This window comes from Clarias gariepinus, chromosome 26, assembly GCF_024256425.1.
Source record: "Clarias gariepinus isolate MV-2021 ecotype Netherlands chromosome 26, CGAR_prim_01v2, whole genome shotgun sequence".
NCBI lineage: Eukaryota > Metazoa > Chordata > Actinopteri > Siluriformes > Clariidae > Clarias > Clarias gariepinus.
The window spans coordinates 15670437-15688556 of NC_071125.1; the positions used below are offsets into that span (position 1 = coordinate 15670437).

Consider the following 18120-nt stretch of genomic DNA (forward strand, 5'->3'; position numbering starts at 1 on the left):
TGACAGGTTCGCTTAAACACTTTGTAATATAAAAAAACAATAAAAACAAGAGCACACGAAATCCGCTTTAACTGTTTATTCTCCACTATTCACCAAAACTGAACTCGCAAAGTGCGCATGCCTATCTGCGGCAAGCCCCGAGGGAAAAAATGCAGAAAAGAATGGCACGGAGCATGCGCACTTCACTTACACGTGAAGGGTAAGGGAACAGAGCAAGCGCACTTCACGCATCACACACACGCGTGCGCGAAGAGTATGGGCACGGAGCATGCACACTTTGCGCATCACACACACACCCACACACACACACACACACAAAATGCATGAGTAGTAATGGTGGACTAGCACTGGCGTTATTTGTTTGGACGAGAGAAGGAGAGATTGTTGTGGATCATTTACTTTCGAAAGATTTTTTAACCGGATTATCTTTGACTGGACATATTCTCCGTCATCAGCTTCTCGGACTTCATTAACCCTGGTAAGACCGATCTATACTCCTCTAACACACATACAATCAACACGGACTTCGGACATTTTCCACTCATTTGCACACATACACATACCGTTTATTATATAGTTTGTAAATATTTTTTTGTTTACATCTTTGTTTGGTTGTGGTGCACCTTTTTCATTTACTTCATTTAGTTTTGTATAATACACGTTTGCTTTATCTACTTGTTTGTCCTTTTTGCTCACCGGCCTTTTAACGCAACACCGACACAAAGATAAAAGCCCTCTCGATTTTTGTAGCCACAGTTAATATAAAATTAGCTGGTCGTTACACGGTAAAACCGATGCCATCTTTTTTTATGTATTGATGGGTCTCCAGTTATGGTCAAGGGTGTTTCGTTTTCCGACACACACTGTAGCGGTTGACCAATTATAAATCACCGCGCCATCTGACGAATCACAGCAGTAAGGGGTTACGGAAAGGAGGGGTTTAGACAGACTAAATCTTCAAACTGCTTCACACGAGTCATTTACAAATCATTTAGAAATGGGGTAAAATGAAATCTATTTTTGGAGAAAACTAAAGTGTTTTTTGACCTTGCATACATGTAAACCTGTTTTAAGAGACTTATTAAGCAATATTAGCAACCTTAAAATGGCATAATTGGGGCACTTGAAGTAAAATGTTAAACTCCTGTGTTTGAAGTCAGTTTGTATTGTTTAAATGCCGTGCTTGGTTTTTAAGTAAGAAATCCAATGTTAAAAGGAACGGGTTACATTTAATTAATTATTTAACTTTGTTAAAGGGTGGTGACTGATTATGAGCCAACATTAACACTGATGATCAATATACAGTGAAACCTTGGATTACGAGCATAATCCATTTCGGAAGCAGCTCGTATTTTAAATACTCGTAAACCAAATTTAATTTTCCCATCAGAAATAATGGAAACTCAAATGATTTGTTCCACGTCCCAAAAAAATAAATACATAAAAATAATTAACACAAAATATAAAGTAAAAATTTTACAAACTAAAACTTTACCTTTAAAAAAAAGTTAAAATAAATCCAAACAGATAAGTGTTTCCGTTTGTGCGTGCAGGCGCTGTGTATGTGTGTGTGTGTGTTTGTGTATGTGTGTGTGAAGCTAAAGTAAGTAGCCCTACCCCTCTAGTCTTTCACAGTTACCCTTCCTTCACTCTCACCCTTACCCTTCACACACGCGCCCACACACAGCAGAAACACTGTTTTTCGGAAAAATAAACAAGAAATCTCTCTAATGACACTCGATTGAGCAACAGACTAAAAAAATCACTGCTGTAAAGTAAAAATAAAACAAAAAAAAACAGCATTTATCTTTGAAAAGAATCGTGACAGAGCAGTGTTTTTCTGTAGAGCAGAGAGAAAGAGTGAGTGTGTGTTGTGTGTGTCCGATGACACGCGCGCACACAGACACAAAGAGCAGGATGATACAGAGAGAGAAAATGAATTTTTAACCTCTCTAATGAGACTTTACACACGCGCTGTACACACACACACACAGACACAAAATAAAATTTGTTTTACACACACGTGGTCACAGAGTTATAGTAAACAACACGCATGCACAGATGTAATGCACACCAGTGAGAGACACGCACTAAGACCCAGCAGGAAAGACGATTACCCACAATTCCGTATCGCAGGAGAGAAAGAAAAATGTTGACTCAGTTATGATCACATGACGCTCGGCGTCAAAACGAGAAACGCATGCGTGGTAACAAAACTTGTTCGTCTTCCAAGTCAAAATGTATTTAAAAATCTTTGCTTGTCTTGCAGAACACTTCAAATGGCCTTACTCGCAATCCGAGGTTTCACTGTACCAGTAAAATGATAACAGTAACATGGACACCTAACTCTTGTTTATGCATGTGTGACATAAATGGTCTGGTCTGATCCCACAGAAACGCTAATGCTGAGGCTCCATAACGCAACTTACAGCACCCAAAGGATCTGCTGTCAACATCCTGGGGCAAGACACCTCAGCATGTCCCCAAAGCTCTTCTATAGTCAATGCGCTGAAGGGACAAAGCTGCCCAGGTGGCATAAAGGAGAACCTACACAACAATGAGCATAACTTTTCCCCAGTGATGAGACACACGCATGCACAGAGACGCATCTAAACAAACACACACACACACACACACACACACACACACACACACACACACACACAGAAAGAGACACATGCCCATAAAGAGACATGCAATCACATGTAGGCACAGCAAAACGTGCACATGCAGAGACGAAACATGCAGAGACATGCGGCGCACATCTTACACAAGCTCTGAGTGCTCGAGCCGTTTCTAATGACCGAGTTAAGCGGCTAAGTGAACTTGGCTGACGTGTACTCGCCAATCTCGAGCTGAAAGGGCCAAAAAATAACAAGGAACAAATCAGAGCTGAACTAATTGCCTGTTCTGGGGCACTCTGGCATCTCTATGGAGATGGCTCTCTCTCTCTCTCTCTCTTTTTCCTTCTCTCTCTCACTCACTTACTCACTCATGCTCAAACTAACCAGCAGCTCTATCCACTTTAGTCTTAATGGCCTCAATCAAGCACAAACAGCTTTTCGATAAATATCTGCAAGTCTGTTCCGTAGCTGTGTTCACACAAGGACAAATCTGATGTCTTTTTAAAAATCCGTTTATTTAAAAAAAAAAAAAAAAACACGTTTGCATTGCAAATTACTATGAAACCCTAATTCGCACTGTAGTTACTGTAGTCGTCATAGTGACAGCACAGGCGGGCGCAGGTGGTTACACGCAGGAATCACAAATTTTTTTATGTAATGATTCTGTATATCCTTTCACACAGAGTTGTGTCGGACATTTTAATGATGAGATTAAAATCCCCTTACATCACTGTTTCCACAAACGTATATTAGTATGTTTCAGGCTTACCTGTCGCTGCAGGTGGAGAGCTCACGGTGAGACTCTGTAAACTCCCATTCCTGAGCAGAGATGGTGATTTCTGATTGGTTAGACTACTCGTTCCCGCTCCTCCCACCGTCACGTTACTGCTGCTTATGGTGGCGGCGCTGCTCCGACCCACAACCGAGGAAGAAGATGGTGACAGAGAAGACGAAGAAGGCAAAGCCATGGCGCTGATCTCCGCCCCCTCTGGCGTTTTGCTCTCCTGGGTGGTGGTGAAGCATGGCCCGTAGCGGTTCCTCCAGTTCCCCCTCTTCTTCTTCTTCACTCCTTCTTCCCCGGTAGACGAGGACGATGCGGCTGAGGATGAGGAGGACGAAGAAGAAGGCTGGGGGCGTTTATATCCAGCCGATGCTAGCTCCGTACCGCCGGGGTGCGAGTTCTCGTAAAGTTTGGAGGAGCTGGAGGCGGAGCCTGAGCTTTGGGGAAGGGGCACAAGAGAGCTGAAGGTGTTCAGCGGCAACATTCCATCGGCAGGTCCGCTTTCGGTGGCGCCCTTTACGAGGCGACTGAACGAGGGCTGAGTGTAGGTGTCTCCGCCCCTCAGGTTCGAATCGGTGAAGCTGATGAAGTCAGAGCTGGGCTGAACCACCGAGCTGCTGGAGGATGTCTTACTGCTGCCACCGGCCAACATAAGACCTGAGAATAAGTAAGGTGATGTGAAAGATTTGATTTGGTATAAAGAAAAGAAAACCTTTAAAAGGATCACGTTCCTTAGATGGACCAATAAATACAATTCTTTCTGAGACGCTCTGCTCCTTTCTGCTGTACTCACCACACACAAGCTCTCGGCCTTACACCAGATTACAGTAGCAGCAGCCAGCCAGTCGACACTCGTATCTCACACACACACACACACACACACACACGCACACACGCACGCACGCAAAAACCTCACTCATTTCCCTGGCCTTCAGCCAGCCGTCATAACACACTCAGTCCGCCGTCTCGCACACATGGCGTCCTCATGACTCACTGTTCATATGTTTGCTTTATCACGAGGAAACTGCTACGTGATGCAGTTATATTTCTGTTCAAAATAATTATATGAGGGGGAAAAAAAAAAAGCTAAAAGTTGTATCAACTGAAATGTATCAGCATTAACCAAAAAGTTTAACATCCACTAGGGGACACGCAACTTTATACAGAAATCTGTCTTATACTACTGTTATGGTTAGTTATGGAGTTACTACTATTATGGTGTAATTATGATTATGAATCCTGGATTTTAATCCATCGCCAATCTTGCCTACCATTGTAACACTACTCAGCTGAAAAAGCTGTAAAAAATCATATCAGTGGATGATTTTTTTATTTCCTCCTCCCTTTCACTTTACCGGGTCGTGCATGATTTGGTGCCGGGCCCCACGAAAAGAATTTAAAATATGTATTTGATTTTGTTTTCATTTTATTGACTATCAGAGTATGCCATTTAGAAAAATGATCAGATCACCTCCCATCCGCTTCCATCTGCACATTGCAACATATGATTCACATCTGTATAATGGACGCAGCCTTAAAAGTGTGTTTGGAGCAACCTCAACTCTGACATTCTGGATTAAAATCAAGGCGAAATATCCTAAAAAAAAAAAAAAAAGATTTGCTACAAAAGCATTAAAAATTCTGCTTCCTTTTTTCCGATGATGTATCTTTGTGAAGATGTTTCCATAAAACTGGTCCATAGTGCAAAAAAAAAAAAAAAAAAAAAAGAAGGTTTTGGAACACATGAAATGGTTACAGACCAGAAGCTTTGATAAATTTTCCCATCTTCAATCAAAGCAGGAAAAAATAAATAAATAACCTTGATCTCAGTGATTTTGACAGTAGTATGATTGGTGGTGCCAGACAGGCTGGGTTAAATAATTGCACAATTGCTGATCTCCTGGGATTTTTGGACTTGTTGATGAAAAAGGTCAATGGAGAATGGCCAGACTTGGTTCAAGCTGACTACAGAAAGGCTACAATAACTCAGATAATCATTCTGTGTAATTGTGGGAATCAAAAAAGCATCTTGGAACGCACAACACGTGGACCCTTGAGGTGGAGTGGATACAACAGCAGAAGATCCACATCAGGTTCACCTTCCATCAGCTAAAACAAAAAAAAGCTTAGTCTGCAGCTCACTGAAACCGGACTACTAAAGACCGGAGGAAAAAAAAGGGGGAAAAAAAAGCATAACCTGGTCTAATGAACCTTGATTTTAGCCGAGGCACGCAGATGGGACAGTCAGAATTTGACACCAACTGCGTGAATCCACGGATCCAGTCTGTTTTGTGTCAACAGGGCAGGCTGGTGGGGGTGGTGAAATGGTGTGGGGAATGTTTTTTTGGCACCTCATTCCAATCAATCATCACTTGAATGCCACAGTTTATTTGAGCATTGTTGCTGACCATGTGCAGCCCATCATGGCCACATTTCACTAACTTCTAAAGGCTACTTTCCAGCATGATAATGCATCATGTCATGAAGCAAAATTCATCTCAATCTAGTTTTATGAACAGCTTTCCTAATTTCAAGTCGGAAGATCAGAATCATTGGAACCTTGGATTGGGGTTGTGATAGAATGGGAGATTTTGCAGGAAAAAAAATCTGCAGGAGTTTATCTATGACACAATCATGTCAAGATGGACCAGAAAAAAAATCTATGTTTTCCAACATCTTGTTGCATCCATGCTATGAAGTGGTATGAGAGCTAAGAGATGCCCTAGCCTGTATCAAAATAGTGCTCCTAATAAAGTATATATCACAGCCATAATTTTCATTAATATTAGACGCTCACCAAAGATCTGCAAACACAATTCTCCTTGTACAAAGTCAAGAGTGACATTTTGTTACACTGTTGTTTCACTGTGCCTCACCTTGCTGAAAGGGGCTTGTTGAGGACGGGACGGTGGACGACGTGGCGATGGTAACGACAGGGCCGTGAGATTTGCTGGGGTTCGACTTGCGACCCCGTGACCCTGAGCTGGAGCTGGAGCTGGAGTGGCTGCTCGATTTCTTGCTCTTTCCATCCGAGTTCTTGCTCTCTCTCTCAGAAGAGCCTCCGTCTTTGGAGCTCGCGCTTGAGTGAGACGGCACTTCCTGAAAGTTGGCGTTGGTAAAACGTGCGCCGCTGTCGTCCATCCGCTTTTGGGAAGATGAGATGGAAGAGACACTTCCCGCGCTGCTACTGCTGTAGCTCTGAAAACAGAAACAAAAGATTAAAAAAAATTAAATTAAAATACACTAATACTAATAAAACTTTGTGCATGATTTAGTAACAAACTTCTATTGAACCTACAAGACTTCTCTAGACCGATGAAAATACATCATTATACATCCACCATACTCTGATCTTACAAAATTATTGTTGGTTCTCTGGGACAGGAATGTGTGACATCACTAGCGGATTCATGTAATTACATCATCTAATAAATGAAAGGTACCAAAATATAATATATCTGAAAACATGACCGCTGTTTAACATTCCTATTACATCTACAGTCCCTTGTTAACCTCGGATCGGTCACGGACACACCTTATCTCTTTAAAAAAAATTAAAAGAGAGAGAAAGAAAAATTTTTATGCGTGGTCTCACCTTCTCTGAGGTAACCATCAAGGCCGGAACGAGGGAAGGTGAGAGCTCCAGAGACTTTTTGTGTTTGGGTTTATGACGGTCTCGCTCTTTATGTTTCTGCAAGAATGAAGAAAGAACATAAGCAACAAGGACCTTTAATCAATCACAGACTCAAGGGTGGCATTATCAGAGCCAGGGCGGGGGGAGGAATAAATAAATAAAACAAGAAGATAAAACGTGTAGAATCTTTTAAGACACTTGAAGGAAGCATACGGAGGTGAGAACATCGAGACAGATGTGCTTTAGTCTAAACGATTCAATACTCTGCATGCATTTGGCCTACAGAGGAACCTGTTCAGTGACAGCAGATGGAGAGATTTAATGATGAGCTAAGAAATTATTTTATTCCTTCAGGATGTGCTAGGCTTCGCCCTATTTCAGCCTAAACGCGGACTGCGGCAGCTCAATTTACACCCCGGCTCGGCGGCGCGCACAGTATAGCTCCATTTTCGCCCCGGGAGGAGGAGAGAGAACAAATTTACACCTCCTACTCGGAGCAAACACCTCCAACCTCCTAGCTTTCTGAGCTTAAATAGAGAGCTGTGAAAATATGCAGCCATCCTGAAAGATGCCGAAACCGTATTTACACATTTGACGTGTATCCGGCTATCTTAAAAAAAAATAATAATAATTCTTTTTCTCCTCTTTGTCCACCGGTTCTCTATATAAAGTGATAGCATGCTAACAGTTTATGTCTTTCTCTTGCATAGTAATGACTGGCTGAGAATGAAAAAAAGGCCTTAAGTTCATGTAAGCCTAATACAATTTATGCTTTAATGAATTACTTTTTTTTTTTAATGATAATTTTTATAAATGCACCCTGGAACTACTTTTTAAATATGTATGAAAAGTAGCGCAATCTAGAAATATTAAAATAAATAAATCAAATAATCTATTTACCAGGCTATTAACAAACAGATTATACTGTACATTATAACAAATACTAAATTCTGTTAAAAAAAAATATTTAGTGCCATATGAATAATTTATTTACAAATGTTTTATTTTATAATAATTGAACACGCTTTTGATATATTTTTTTTAAGCTAGCTTGTTTAATTTTGCATTATGTAAATTTCAAGTCTTCGATCAGAGCATAAGAGCCTTCACTTCCTGTTCGGTAGCTTGGACGTCGAAATCATTTTAGCATTCTAAACAAACTATTCTATATATCAAACATTATAGAACACATCATTTTTGAAATCTCACACAATGCTGATTCGCTAATGCTAATTTGGTGATGACTGAACAAAGTTTGTAAGGACAGAAGAAGGGGAAGAAAAACAGTATAAATTTCAATAAGGAGGAAATTAGCGTAACGGTGTCCACAAAATCCATCTTGATTGGAGAGCTTAAAAGGCAAACACCAAAATTTGCTGAGGCTGAGCAAATAGCTAAGGCTGTCCTTAATCAGTGCTCCAATGTCATTAAAATCTTATAAAGAGTTCTGAGGGCTGTCAAAGATAAGTACAATGAAGAAGACAACATACAATCACTAAAAGGTACCAAAGCACTTTCAGAGCTCGGCCAATGGTCGAAGCTACAGGAACTTCATTCAACATTTATACTTCTCACTTCTACAAACCACTCCCATTTGCAAAAGTGGTTTCTGGTAGATTTTAAGCGCAGAAACAGACAAAACGCACATTGATTAAAGAACGCTTAATCCAGTGCAATAGCAAAGCGAAAAAAGAATGTACACAGCAATGCGCAAAATCTTCAACATCAAAAAGGTTTCAACAAAGTTGGTGTCCGTGCGTCAGAGAACAAGCATACTTAAAAATGAGCGTAGAAAAATGGCAACAAAAACACTAAACAGATAGCAGGCAGCTAGCAAGCAGCTTGAAGATTCCCTTTAATATTTAGGTGGTGATCAATCGCATGGCTTAAATGGGCTTCCAGCTATTTCACCAAGAGATACGAGAGGCAGTCGTTTGTGTGTGCGTGTATGCAGTAAATTCTTTTATTTAAAAAAAAAAAAAGAAATTTAAAATATTTAATAACTGAGGTAATTAATTACTGGAGCTGTAAATGAGCCTGTTAATACCATTTGATTCAAAGCGCTAACATTTACTGCCTCATTTTCCTCAACCAGCTATATTTCTTACATGTTTTGAATGATTAAAAAAGATCAAATAACCACGGAAACTATAAACGAGTATCATACAAAGAAAATGGAAACAAGTATCATACAAAGCTATAATATATATATATATATATATATATATATATATATTTTTTTTTTTTTTTTTCCCTGCTCCACACTCCAGTCCAGTAGGTTGTGGTATCGCACCAAACGCAGATGAACTCTCAAAGAAGAAGTGATATTCTTGAAAAATGGATGTATTTATGGAAGACTTAAGCGCTGTGTACCGGTATTTATTTTTTATTTTTGCAAAAGCTGTGGTATTTTAAAGAAAAGGATCCATTTTGGACAATAGACATTGTTTAACATTTGTAAATTCATCGAAACAATTAAAAAATGTTAATGGATTCAGAATAAAAACTGATTTACCAATTCTACTAACTGAATCAATTATGCGTCGTAAATGATTAAATCACATGGCTCTTGCAATGGCTCCCCTTCCCAGCTGATAGTACTAAATGTTTGTACAAGGTTTAGCTAGCTAAAAACTCTGGCCAGCTATTTTTACAGCACGCAAAGTCTGAATTGGTAATTTATTCACCGCACATTTTAACTCACTAACAAAAATCCTGTTCGAATGATCCACAAGAGGCATTCGAGTCAAACCGGAACTTATGATGAAATTGATCTTGAACAAAGGTGTAAAACCGAGTGACATTTTAGACTTTAAGCACAGTATGGTGATGAGACTCTCAGCCGCAGTAAAACACATGAATGGTGCAAAAGTTTAAAATGCGGTCATATGTCCATGAATGACGATGACAGATGAGGTGGCTCAGAGTCCACTGCCGTAAACATTCAACCTCCTGTCCTTGAAAATCGAAGAGTAACTTGTCAATAACCTGCGGGTTAGACACACTTTAAAAGGAGTTCCTGGGAGGCCAGCGTTTCACGTGTGAAGCAGGCAGCCTAATCAAAGCTTTCTACACTGATAGTATCCAAGCACTAATGAAACTGGATAAGTGCATTAGTAGAGCAGGGTACTATAAAAAAATTAATAAATAACAAAATAACGAGAGTTTTTATTCTCATAACTGTGTTCTGTTATTCTGCATATTCAGAAGTCCTGGAATGACTTGAACGCTCCTCAGAATTGGCCAAATAAAGCATTACAGAGTAGTACTTTTTTTTTCTTTTGTCTGTATAACCGACATATACAACAATTGCTTTGCAATTGAATATCCAATTATTTACGGTCAGGAAATGCTTAGTACATGCCAAATATGTTTGTTGATGGACACCTGTAGCAGTTTAAATGTAAAAAAAAAAAAAAAAACAAAAAAAAAAACACACACACTTCTCCATATGTAGCCACAAGGAACAAATTCATGTGTTTCGCAAGATATTCAAAAATCATGACACCAAAACCTAACAGGCTAAAATGATCAGAATTGTAAATAGGTAGGGAGATTGTGTGTGTGTGTGTGTGTGTGTGTGTGTGTGTGTTATTCCCAGATGCCACTCTTCTAGCACATCTGAACTGCCTGCAAATTGAGAAGCTTTTAGCCGCTATTGTTGTTTTGCCCTGGGGTTTAGAATTAGCTAGGTATACATCTGAGCCCCGTGACCTTTGACCTTTGAGAAGGGGGGGGGGGGGTATGGGGGAGGGGTGGAAGGTCCCCTTTACTAATGCAAATCAGCAGCGGTAACAATAGCAGGGGCAGAGACCAGAGCTCTTCGTGAAGAGGAAGCTGGGGGGAAAAAATGTTGCTCCCACAAGCCTCGGTAAAGAAAAAGGGTCAAACAAGAATAAACGCAGGCAAAAAAATAAATAAATAAAAGGAGAAAAAATGGCTATTGATACAAACACGATCAGTCATACTGGAGTAAAACGAGATGTCCGGTGTTTATACAATGTGACTCGAGAGAATTCTTTAAAATGCCCAAACAAACAAATAGTAATGTCAGGCTACAGAATGTCACTATCTGGTTATGTACAGATGCTGTCAAAAATATTTTACGCACAAGCACACACACACGCACAAACACACAAAATATTCCACAAGGGTTTAAACATGGATCATCGTCCTAGGGAGAGCGTGAAGGGCAGTCAGGGCCGCAATCTATAAAGGTTCAAAAACAAATAAAAGGATAAATAAATGATCGTAGAAATGGGATGATCGGATAAATGCGGAATGAAAGCGTACAGGTTGGCATCGAGCACACTAACTCAGGCAATGAGGGGGTGGGGAGAGAAAGTGGAGTCAAAAAATAAAGAAATTAATCAGAGGATGCGCATGTCAAGGGCCTGAATGGCGTTTGGATAAACATAATATGCTCTTCCACACATTTCACACTATGAGTATAATAAATCGACACACGTCTATTAGGACTAAAACACCTCGGAACACATTTACATCTAAATCAAATATATATACTCACGTTCATGTGTATGTGTGTACATCTATCTGTATGTCTTTCTGTTGCCATGTGCTGAGTGAGATTTCCAACTTTCAACAGAACGTTTTAAATCAAATTGCCGCTCGGCTGTCTTTCATGGTTCAGCGAAGGGAATTATGGGATCGCCGCCTGAGACGACGAGACTGTTTAGGATTTGTCCAAAACTTCAAAACCGAGGTACTTAAAGCAGGACCAGGGGAAAACCAGGGTTGAGCACAGCCAGGGGACCTGTGTGTGTGTGTGTGTGTGTGTGTGTGTATGTATGTGGTGGCTCCTACAGTTCTACAGACATTAGACCAACAACTGATTGGACAATTTAAGCAAGAATAATTTAAAACCAAACAGTCATGTATTTAACTTCAAATTGAATCTAAATTACATTTTTTTTTTTTTTTATGAAAATAACTTGATGTGCAGAATCTTCAAAGATTATAACGTCTCAAGCGGAAAACAAAATATTATTGTAAATAGCACGGAAAAGATGAATTTTAATTATAAATAATGTCCAAATAATAAATAAATAAATTAGATTTTATGCTATTATATAATGATGTAAATTATATTATTATTATAAGATTAGTTTATTAATAATGACTATAGATAATGACTATGGAGAGAGCAGTGTTACTAACTATTTATGTTGGTTAACTTCATTACATGGAAATAAATCGTCATTGATTTCAAAGTCTGCGCTTCCTATACTGTCCGGTTTTTAGCTGGAACTAATAAATAATTACCTGTAAACACTGATGACATGAATTCCCCAGAACTAACAGGCATGACTGATTCTTTTCTGTGAATAGAGAGTTCTCCATAATGACCGTCGCTCGCAGTGCCAAATTGCTAATCGCTCGAATTGTGTTCCTTAAATGCGGCGCTGGATAAAAACCCAAGGGCGACGTTCTCGGCACGGAGTGACCGAGGTACATTTCATTTACATGGAATTAATCAGGGACAATGCGTGTTCGTGGTTAATTGCTAGACTTTAAGCAGCAGGTTTGAGCTCATAGGCTGAATGTGCGCGGAAAGGGCATATCAGTGACGCATGGCTGATGGAAGGGAAAGCGTGGAGGCTGCCTTACCTTCTTCTCCTGGTCATGGTGTTTATCCAAAGAGTGAGAGGAAGAATCGCTTAAGCTTTGAGCCCTACTACCACGGCCTTTGCTCCTTCTCTAAAAGGTGAAAGAGGAACTTCGAGTTACTATATAAAAATCTGTCCAGTTCACTTTGTTCTCTTGTGTAGCAACAAAGACAAAAACTGAAGTAACTGAAGTAAAAAAAAATTAAAAATAAATAAAAAATAAAATAAAAATTAACAATGTCGTCATAATCACTAATAATATGGTGTCTGGATTTATAATAACCATAATAACAATAAATCAAAAGTACCTCAAATATTTCCTAAAGCTTATTTCAAAAATAATCATACCACCAAAAGACGACCAACAGCAAACCATTAATTTATGCTTTCGCTAAACAAAGTTAACAAATATACTTCAACAAATATAATTCCTTATTTCTGATACTCTGCGTGACGTGAAAAACCTAAAAAGCCGCGCTATGCTAGGCTGCTACGCTGTGTACATGTATGTTTACCGCCTTGATCAGCTGTTAAATAAAAAGGAAGGGCAAATGGGTAATGATGAAGCTCAGGTTAGCCTCTAGAAGTTCTCGAAGTTGTACTGAGGCACACTGTTTCCTGAGCTGCTAAAATGGGTTAGAGGAAGATTCAAGCAGATTTTTATGGTGGAGGTGGAAAAAAAAGAGGAAAAATTCAAACAAAACCTTGGCATAAATTTAAAAACTTTTTACATGTAGTGCATAATAGGAACAATAAAACAATCTAAAAAGAAAAGAAAGACTGAAGAGTTTGTGTTCTGATGCTTTTTTTGGAAAAAGCAAACCCTAAAATACTGTGTATAAGAGAGATACACAACATGGACAAAAACACTATACTGCAATAATAGCTTAATACATAATATACTAAATACTCCCATCTCTCTCTCTCTACACACACACACACACACACACACACACACACACAAACAAAGGTATATTTATATACAGGCACACATATATACACACACTTGCGAATATTTGCCTTTTTTTTTTTTTTTTTACCGTAATAAATAAATTTTATGTATGTGTACATGAATGACCTACAATATACCACAGCACAGTATCGATCTCACGGTTTCTAAACAGCCAAAGCCAAAATACAACCTATGCAAAAAAAAATTTAACTCTTTGAAATGAACAGTGTAAAAATGCTTCTTGTCTCTCCAAAGCCATCAAAAACTAAAAGTCAGATGGATGGAACGCTGTGAAAGTGACTGAAACGTGATGCTCCCTGCACAAAGTGTTCCTGTGCTAATAAACCACAGCCATCCTGGAGTGCGAAAACTTATCCAGAGAAACCACTTCCTGTAACTGTCCTAACTCTAAACAGAATATTAAAAATTTATATTTATTATAAAACAGTGAATAAGTCTAAACTGGTAAAATGAGTTGGATATAGTCCATAAAAGTGAATAATAGGAAGATTTTTCTGAAATATCACATCACAACACGTTCACAAAATGTCTCTCCGAAACCATTTTCCAGAAAAGTTTGGCGCGGTCCAGAGTTTTGTTTTTAAATGTAATTAGAAATCAAACAAAAACTGCCAAGTCTTTACTTTTCATTTTCATGTTTTCTTTTAAATATTATTCTGTTCATTTTATAAAGGGACTTGAGATAGTTGCTTTTTGTAGCTGTAGTGAGTATAATTACCAAATCAGTCTCATTAACTAATAATTAATGGAGTTTTGTAAAAAAAAAAAAAAGAAAGAAATTTATTAACATAAACACACAAAAAGCAGCTATTGTGTATTATAAGAGTACTAAAAATAATGTGATAAAACGGTAATCAAAATATTATCCAATCTTCTAATACTTTGAAATTGACTATCTGCCCATGTTTAGTCTCGCTTTTATAAAATTTTATTATAATATTTCATTTATTTTTAATCCTAGTAAACGTTTTTCCATGTTCGATTTTTCATGCAGGATAATCCTAATTATGGCGAAACTGCTTTGCAAATGTTGTTCTCCTCAGAAAAGGAAAGATTTCTTTAAGATTTTATTACATCTACAGACGCGCTCGAGCTCACTAGTTACAGCACGATCTTGCGATACAAAGATCGAGCCCTGCCCTATTAAAGAATAAACAAACAACTAAAACAAACAAACAAATAAATACATTCTGCTATTTGCCAGCACTGTTTTGACTAAAAACCTAAACACACGCTGCTACTTCTCCATCGGTGCCTATTAGAAGGCCTTTTCCCCTCCTCCAGCACCTCTCGGAAGACCTGCAGCGTGAGAGAGGCCTTTGTTGGGATGGAAGACGTGCGTGTACACACACACACACAAGGGACAAATCTGCAAAGCAGCAGGGGGTTGTGGCTTCAAATCCCACTGCAGCTCTGGGGCTGGAGTACGTTACCCCCACCTATCACTCACACACACATACACACACACACACACACACACACACACACACACACACACACACACACACACACACACACACAGGAGAGGCAGGAAGGAAAAGCACAGTGCTGCCACTCATCCTTCCCTGAAACGTTAGCCGTCTCTCGCAGCGAGGGATTAGGAGAGAGCGCAGGAAGAGGGGCACTGATGGAGGAGACAAAGGTTCGGAGAGTTGCTGCTGATTGTCAATGAGATTAAGGGGGTTAGAGGGGTAGCAAGGGATAGACACTGGGTCATTCTTGTGTGTGTGTGTGTGTGTGTGTGTGTGTGTGTGTGTGTGTGTGTGTGTGTGTGTGTGTGTGTGTGTGTGTGTGTATATGTGTGTGTGTGTGTGTACGTGTCATTATGTCACAGCTCAGCTTTCAGCACCTGTAATTGAAAAGCGAGTTCAAGAAATTAAGAGTTCTTTCTGATGGCCGTTAAAAGGCTCAGTGCTTCCACGTCGATCAGAATAAATTTTTTTCGTTCTGATACTTTTCAGATTTTTACATATTTGTTTAAAAATGACGTCTGATCCCTCTGGCTAGATGTAGATATAAACAAAGCATTTGCAGTAAAAAATATCTCGCACGTGTAATGAGTCGGGGCGAAATTACACTGCGTCCAGGAGAAGAAATATATTAATTAAATCCTCAATTCTTATTGGCTTGGTGGGTTGTGTTATTTTATAGACTGTGTCTGTAATCTAAATAGGGCTTGCACGTAACCATGACGACGTGTCTAGACTCGGCCTGTGTTGATGCTTTTCCATCACCTGCTAAACAAGAAGGTCGTTTTATAATTCGAGTAAATGAGGAATTCGGATTTAGAATTGAACTATCCATGCGCTACAGTGAGGAGATGCCGGGAACAAAAATAAAGAAGAACAACAAAGTGAAAGGACGCCAACTTAGACTGAACTGTAATAACTCTAACTATAAAACACCATACAACCAAAACATACTGATAGTTATTGTATTTGATCCTGGGCAGAAACTTTGTTATAGAGTTTTTTTTTACATTGTAATATATTTTTTTAATTGCGCCAGTACAAAAACATTTCTGATTTATACATCAGGATTTGAATACGAACCTAAAAGTTATAGAAAAATATATTTAAGTCAGAAAAAAAAATCAGAGTAATTAGACCAAAAAAAAAAAACGGAAGCTGCTGGATTTTGCATGCAAAATGTTTTTAAATAAATAAAAAGTGCAGGTTAAAGTCTTGCGTGATAAAAGATGCTTGGTGAAGTTTAAGTAATTTCCTTGTAAAGATGCACAAATTGTTCCTGAGACCAAGGACTCCTTAAAGCACTGTCACACAAAATACTGACTTTGTCTCAATTATTACTTTTTACTGGGCTTTAAAATTTTTACTTTAAAAAAAAAATTTTTTTTATAAAGCATCCTTGCTCTCCTTACTCTACAGCATTTGTATGTACGTGACTTAGACTTTTTCACAGTCCTGTTTATAAACACTGAATCTACTATCTGTACTAAAATCTGTTAGGAAACAAACGAGCTTGAATGTGTTACCAATATTTAATATCAGTCGCCACTCATTGCTTCACAACTTTACTAATATGTTATGCTGTAATGGTCCAACAACTAAATAAAAAAATAAACGCAATAAGTGAATCGACTGCTTATGGACACTGTGTGTATAACACTATGGACGGAAAAACAAACAAACAAACAAACAAAAAATAAATCAGTGAAATTGAATCTTGATAAACCCCTGACATCATCGACTGCACTGGACTACACCTGCTCGACGAAATGCAGTTGGAAGAACCAACAATCTCGGAGAGAACCCAGAATGCATCACAATACTGATATAAAGCTTGACACCACTTCAAAACGGCGCCAGTTTGCGATGGAATATGTTACTGCTTCTTTTTCTCTGTGTCAGATGAGCACTCTAACCATTTCTAACAAGTGGATTTGTTAAATGAATCACTTGTCTTCCCCAAACACAATTACTGGTATTGTGTTATAGCTGTGGAATGTTTAAATGTGCACATTCACCAAACCGTTTATGTTCAATAACTAGAGGGGAAGAAAAAAAAGGAAAGAAAAAAAAGATCATAACTCTATTCTGTAGATCTTGTGTCTTTAATAACAGCTTCAAAAACAACTTCTCGCGCATTTAAGAGTGTAATGACCCAATCCGAGAATGTAAGACTACGCACTCAGTTAAAAGGCAACTGCTGAAATAAATCAATTGGAACTGATTCGATTATCTTTGAGGGAAAAAAAATCCTGGTGTACGAGGGGAAAAAAAAAAATCTCATCATTTGTGAATACAGGCTGAAAAATCATATCTTATTGGAGCAGTGCTTCAGTGGATTCAGTGCTATAATAAAGAGGTTTATAATAATGGTATATATATATATATATATATATATATATATATATATACACACACACGGGATGAGACTCACCAGGGACCATCCGATCTGATATTATCATGATACCTCGGTGCGGATTCCATTTACATTGTGATTCTGTTTAAGTATCCAGATTTTTTCAAAATCCTGATTAGATTTTGTTGCAATGCTACAAAAAAACTTAGCTAACAATTGACCACACAGGGTGCCATGCAGCCTGCCGATGTGTGAACAGTCTATTATCCACCTGTAGGATTATAAAACGGCTGCGACATTTTAAGACCATGAATACAAACTTACTTTGCAGTCGATTTGATTTTGGAGTCGGTGTTTTGAAAACATTGCCACACAAAAAAAAATCACGATAATTTACCTAAAAACATTTTCCTGCCACCATATCTCTCTCTCTCTCTCACAGACACGCGGACCTTTTTTGATCCCTACATTTGGGGAAACATACATACACATAGAACTGTAACCGCTTCTGTAATGAAAAGCTTCCCAGCGTTTAGACTTTTAATGCAATGTAACACAATAATGCAGCCAACATGATTGGTTAGTTTATAAAATCTATTTTAGAGCACAATTTTGATGACTTTTTCCAGAAAAAAACTGAATGGAATTTAATTACC

At 38.6% G+C, this 18120-nt stretch overlaps 1 protein-coding gene across 6 annotated transcripts in view; it reads right to left on the reverse strand.

The window, feature by feature from the left end:
• mllt10 (MLLT10 histone lysine methyltransferase DOT1L cofactor) overlaps positions 1 to 18120 on the reverse strand; it is a 71498-nt gene that overhangs the window by 28844 nt on the left and 24534 nt on the right. For 5 of the 6 annotated variants that reach the window (XM_053487589.1, XM_053487590.1, XM_053487585.1 and 2 more), the window contains exons 7-10: positions 12668 to 12757; positions 7001 to 7096; positions 6282 to 6603; positions 3394 to 4062 (exon numbers count right to left, since the gene is read on the reverse strand). In XM_053487589.1, coding sequence (XP_053343564.1) covers positions 3394 to 4062; positions 6282 to 6603; positions 7001 to 7096; positions 12668 to 12757 — 1177 coding nt within the window. The remainder of the gene's footprint in view (positions 1 to 3393; positions 4063 to 6281; positions 6604 to 7000; positions 7097 to 12667; positions 12758 to 18120) is intronic. The other variant, XM_053487587.1, reaches the window with a different exon arrangement.